The 6,000-nt window shown below is 42.5% G+C and overlaps 1 protein-coding gene across 1 annotated transcript in view; it reads left to right on the top strand.

Annotated features, from left to right (window-relative positions):
- Nucleotides 1-4,107: 4,107 nt before the first annotated feature.
- The window catches only part of WDFY4 (WDFY family member 4), a 250,641-nt gene continuing 248,748 nt past the window's right edge, over nt 4,108-6,000 (top strand). The window contains exons 1-2 of the mRNA XM_061196332.1: nt 4,108-4,166; nt 4,903-5,153. Coding sequence (XP_061052315.1) covers nt 4,920-5,153 — 234 coding nt within the window. The 5' untranslated portion in view covers nt 4,108-4,166; nt 4,903-4,919. The remainder of the gene's footprint in view (nt 4,167-4,902; nt 5,154-6,000) is intronic.

Raw genomic sequence — 6,000 nt, 5'->3', positions numbered from 1 at the left:
TGAGTCATACAACTTCTCCACGGGATTCACGGATCCCATTTTGTTAGAAATTCTTGTTTTTCAAAAATCTATCTTTTCAAGGGAACATGATTCAAACGTCTCACTTCAGTAAACATGGCTTCTTAACTTCAGAGGAGATCTGAGGGGCTCTGATATTTCCCCTGGGTGTCCAGCTGTGTTCCCTAGGAACACATTTTCGTGTCTTGTGACCCAACACTCACTTTGTCTTCTCACCTGCTTATCCTAGAAACATGGTGTGTTAGCAGGCCCTCTGATTCATTTTATTGAATGAATCAGTTAGTAGCACCTGCTGGTATAGCCCCAAAATGACGTTTATGTGATAGAAACAAGTTTAGCTTGGCTCCAGCCACCATCCTGTGTGTTGGGATGTCCGTGCTGGACTTGGGCTGGCTCTGTTGATGATGGGAATGTCGGTCTGAATGAGACATAATGACTTTCGGAGTCTGGGGGGAATCCAAGTAGAAAGAGAACTTATTTAGAAGAGGAGTCTGGGCTATATATAGCGAGAGATTTGGGTGCCATCAGCATATAGGTTCATTCATTCATTTATTCATGTATATGGTAACATTTTATTGAGCATCTACTCTGTGCCAACCCCTGATAAAGGTGCAGTGGTCTTCTTTCACAGAGCTAACATTTAGTGGATATGTGGCTCTCAGGGGTAATTAATGCCAGGGAATAGCTGAGATCTTCTACAGTAAACTTTTGAAATGAGAACATGTGGCATCTATCTGAAACCAGAAAACTGCTGTGGGGAGTCCGGAAGGACACTGAGCAGCAGACAGACAGAAACGCATCCAACAAAATATGTAGTGAGATGCAACAAAGATGCCATTGTTTTTTTTTCTAATTAAAAAATTTTTTTAATTATATAAGTTACAGGTGTACAATAGAGTGATTCACAATTTTTAAAGGTCATACTCCATTTATAGTTCTCACAAAATATTGGCTATATTTCCCGTGTTGTACAATATATCCTTGTAGCTTATTTTATACCTAATAGTTTGTACCTCTTACTCCCCTACCCCTATATTGCCCTTCCCTCCTTCCTGTCCCCACTGGTAACCACTAGTTTGTTCTCTGTATCTATGAGTTTGCTTCTTTTTTTGTTATATTCACTAATTTGTTTTATTTTTTAGATTCTACATATAAGTGATAGCATACAGGATTTGTCTTTTTCTGTCTGACTTATTTCACTTAGCACAATGCCCTCCAAGTCCATCCATGTTGCTGCAAATGCCAAAATTTCGTTCTTTATTTATGGCTGAGTAGTATTCCATTGTGTATATATGTATCTTCTTTATCCATTCATCTGTTGATGGACACTTAGGTTGCTTCCATATCGTGGCAACTGTAAATGATGCTGCTATGAACATTGGGGTGCATGTGTCTTTTCAAATTAGTGGGTTTTTTTTTTTTTTTTTGGATATATACCCAGGAGTGGAATTGCTGGGTCATAAGGTAGTTCTATTTTTAGTTTTTTGAGAAACCTCCATACTGTTTTCCACAGTGGCTGCACCAATTTACATTTCCACCAACAGTCTACGAGGGTTCACTTTTCTCCACATCCAGGCCAACATTTGTTATTTGTGTTCTTTTTGATGATAGCCATTCTGACAGGTGTGAGGTGATATCTCATTTGTGGATTTGATTTGCATTTCCATGATGATTAGCGATGGTGAGCATCTTCTCATGTGCCTGTTAGATGCCATTGCTTTTTACCCATTAAATCAGCAAGAATTAAAAAATGGTAACTAAGGAAGTGTGGACTCAGGTACATGCTTGATAAGAAGACTGTACATTGATGAGGTGTTTTGGGAGAAGCTGTTTGGAAATACGTGTCCAGAGCCTAACATTTTTACCACTCTTTAGACCAAGCTATTTCCTTTTAGGAATGTATTGCAATCTAGTATTTAATCATGAATATATGGAAAGGCTTGGACACGAGGCCTATCATCACAGTGTTGTTTATAGTAGTGAAGCATTGGAAATGACTTAAATGCCTAAATGTAGGGGATTAGTTAAATAAAGGATCAACATGGTTCTACAGCCACCACACACCATTAAAAATGAAGATGTAGAGGATCTTTAGCAACATGGGAAATATTCACAATACTTTTCTGTGACATAAAAAAAGTTATGAACTAATTTATGAGGAAAAAATGGATTGAGAGAAGATATTAGCTATTTTTAAAGGCAACAAGGAATCAGTTTCTAAACTATACTCTCTCAAAGCAACAGGAAAAAGATAGGCAAGGACAAATAAGCAAAGGTTATGAGTAATCATTTTTCAGAAGAGGAAATCCAAAAGGCTATGAGTCATATAAAGAGATGCTCAGACTCATTAGTAAGTGAGAGAGAAGCAAATTAAAATGAGGGATTGGGACTTCCCTGGTGGCGCAGTGGTTAAGAATCCGCCTGCCAATGCAGGGGACACGGGTTTGAGCCCTGGTCCGGGAAGATCCCACATGCCGTGGAGCAACTAAGCTCGTGCGCCACAACTACTGAGGCTGCACTCTAGAGCCCGCAAGCCACACCTACTGAGTTCATGTGCCACAAATACTGAAGCCCGCGTGCCTAGAGCCCGCGCTCCACAACAAGAGAAGCCACTGCAATGAGAAGCCCACGCACCACAACGAAGAGTAGCCCCTGCTCACTGCAACTAGAGAAAGCCTGCACACAGCAACGAAGACCCAACGCAGCCAAAAAAAAAAAAAAAAAAAATGAGGGATCACTTTACTTCAATCAGATCAGCAAACATTAGAAAGCAGGGTGATGTTAAGCAGGGGTATAGAGAAGATGGTAGAGGAGCCTGTGGGGGGAGTGTGGCCTGGTGCCAGCTTTCTGGAGGCATCTTAGTTGATGGTACTTGGTTGAACTGAGAGACATACACCCTTGACTCAGCACTCCCACTTTGGTGTTTATACCCAGAGCCAGTCACGTGCAGCCCCATGAGGGGAGTCTCGTGGGAATGTCCAGGACAGGATGGAGGGCAGTCTGAGAAGTCTCAGGCAATCTAGCCATCTACTGCGGAGCAAACAAATCAAATAGGCACGTGATGCCCACTGTGTAACACGGAGCAGCGGTTAGAAGAAATGAGGTTTACAAATACAGAACCACGTGCTTGGGTCTGAGGTCATAATGTTGAGTGAGACAGTAAGCTGAGAAAAGATGCAGAAGGTCGTTTGGGGAACTTAAAATGATGCATTCAGGAATCATGTTCTTGTGCCATGTTTTATAAGGACTCGTGCTATCAAGCAGGTGGGCTGGGTGAGGTGGGGAAGACAGGACTGGGGGATGAAGAGCCAAGGGAAGAATGAATAAACCATCAGTGCCAGAGAAGAACCTGGTCCTGGTCAGGAAAGAGACCATGCTGAGACTGAGAAATGTGAGGCACCCCGCCACCTGTCCCTGAGGGTCAACCCCAAAATGGAAACAAATAAACCCGCACCAAGTCCCAGACAACCAACCAAAAAAAGCAAAAGTACAGATAAAAAGTTTGCTTCAACAATATCATTAAACAGTATATTCGTAGATAAAAGCCTGAATATCAACAGTCATTTTTCTGGATATAGGCCTTGATATTCTTCCTGATATATTTTTTTTCTTCCCAATTTTCAATGCTGACCATACATGGCTTTTGTATAAGAAAATGACTTCTGCAAATGAAGTCTGAGAGCAATAAGCATGTGTGATAGAAAAAGGGCCAGGGACTCATGGAGTTTTGTACCTAAAGGGTGAGAATGTTCCAAAGAGGGATGACTCATCTGGCCATGTGACCCTTAGTTAACGCCCATTCTAGCCTGCAAGGGGTGTGTGTTTGGGCTAAAAATAAAGCATGACACACCTCCGCAGCTGCTTAGCCCAGAGCAAAACACCGGGAGACCCACCTCCATGTCCATCTGTCTGTTTGCTGTCCCTTGACTGGTGGCTGTCAGTTGCTGGCAGGATGCCGGGATGGACTCCTATGTGGTGACATCGTGGCCTGGGAAGGCTTCTTTCAGGGAACCTGGACACTCTGGTCCCTGCTGGGAGTTTCTTGCACTCCTGACAAAAAAACAACCGGCAAACCTTTGCTGTTCTGTGAGTCAGTCCTGACATGGCTACAGAGTATGACAATTGAAAAGTCAAGGACACAAATAAAGGTACCTTCTCAAGGTTACCTATCTGGTAAATCAGCCTTTGGCTAGTTTCATGGTGTACGTCCCTATCCTCACGCCTACTGACCCTGGGTCCCCGGCTTGTACACATTACTTTTGTGTGCACTAACAGAGAAGTTCTTTTAAGTTAACTTGGGGGTTTAAAGAGTCATTTTGAGGACAAATTCCTCTAAAAATATTGAGTGTGAAGCGAATGTTGCTGAGAATGAAGAATTTACATCCTTTTCATCTCATGTGGTAGAAGGAAGTTAAAATAGAAGATACAGAATTACATGCCTCTACAAATATTGGTGGGACATTTACACGTCTATTCTATTTACTCAGCCTTTTTAAAGAGGAGCAGTGTCAGATAATCAAAAAACAGGCTTTGGTGTTAAAGGTTTGCATTTCAACTGGATGTCTCACTACCCTGGTGCCTTTTGGTTCAGCCAGTTTCCTTACTTACATAGAAAAAATAAGAATGCCCATCTCTTTCGTGACAGAGTCTGTGTAAAGAGCCCAGGATGGTGCCTGGCAAACGTTAGATTGTCAATATGAGTCACATCTAAATTGGAATCTCTTTTTTCAGAAGTGTTCCTTATTTTAGTCAGTTTCAGATTCTTAGAGGAACCATCTGCAACAGGAACTGGACTGAATGAGGATGGTACCTTGTCCCACAATCAGTTTCATCAGAAAGTGTTGTGACAGGACTGTTCATTTTTCTTCTTTGTTCTGAATTCAGATCTGCTTTGCTGAGGCATGGAGGCGAAAGAGGTCTCAGAGGCTGAAGACAGAGCTGAGGATCCAGGTTCTGAAAATAAAGGCCAGCCTGATGTTGCTCAGCCTGATTTCCCACCGGGAGGGCAGACCCCTGGCCCCACTGCCCTCTGGGAGATGCTAGAAAGGAAGTTTCTGGAATACCAGCAGTTGGCTCCCAGGAGCCCAGCTGATCATCAGAAGAGCCTGTTGAATCTTCTCCCACTATTCCTAAAGGTTGGTGTTCTCATTTTTGAAACTGTAAAAAGATGATACAGCACTCTGGGGACACTTCTGGGATGACTGGAAGCTGGAGTCAGTAGTTTTAATATCATCACAAGTGGTCTCTGACTGGTTGCTTAGAGGAGAGTGTGTGCTATTTAATAAAGATAGCAAGCAAGGCTCATCTCCCGGGTGAGGATGGGCTTAGAAAGGATGGACAGTTGGCTCTTCAGTACCATTGTCTCTTTAGTTTAAAAAAATGATATTGTTTAACAATGATATTTTCAATCCCAGCTTGGGAGCCAGAGGAGAAACCTGTACGTTCGGGAGCTAGAAAGGCATCTGTGTCCTGACATGTGAGTGGCAGGGTGGCTGGTAACCTCAAACACCAGTAATGCCAACACCAGGGCCCGGGAGAGCCGGAACATAAATTGTGCCAATAATGCAAACTGAAGTGTAATCCATGGGAGCAGCAAAGCAGTGCTCCCTCCCCTGGTTGCAGACACACAAGAGAAGTCCAGCCTGTCCACTGGGCTGGCACTCTGACTAGTGGCAGCTGGTGACAGTTTGGGTACAAGGGATTTCCTTTATTGTCTTGGAATAAAGCTCCTGCCAGTGAGGTCTGCCTTATAGCTGAAAATATTGAAGTTTAACTGTAGAGTTGGAAATGCATCTTTTTATGAAGACTTAGTTTTTGCTTGACTATTGATTTTGGGTTATTATTACAAAAACCATGTACCTACATTCAAAGTACGGAGAATATGAGATACTTTTCACATTTGAAAGTAAACTAGAACAGATGGAATCTTTGCAGGTTTTTATTGGGAAACCCCTTTGTTAATATGTTTCATCTCAGTTATTA

This window comes from Eubalaena glacialis, chromosome 1 (genome assembly GCF_028564815.1).
Source record: "Eubalaena glacialis isolate mEubGla1 chromosome 1, mEubGla1.1.hap2.+ XY, whole genome shotgun sequence".
NCBI lineage: Eukaryota > Metazoa > Chordata > Mammalia > Artiodactyla > Balaenidae > Eubalaena > Eubalaena glacialis.
Note: the sequence above shows the minus strand (reverse complement) of the source record. Positions and strands in the feature narration are given on the sequence as shown.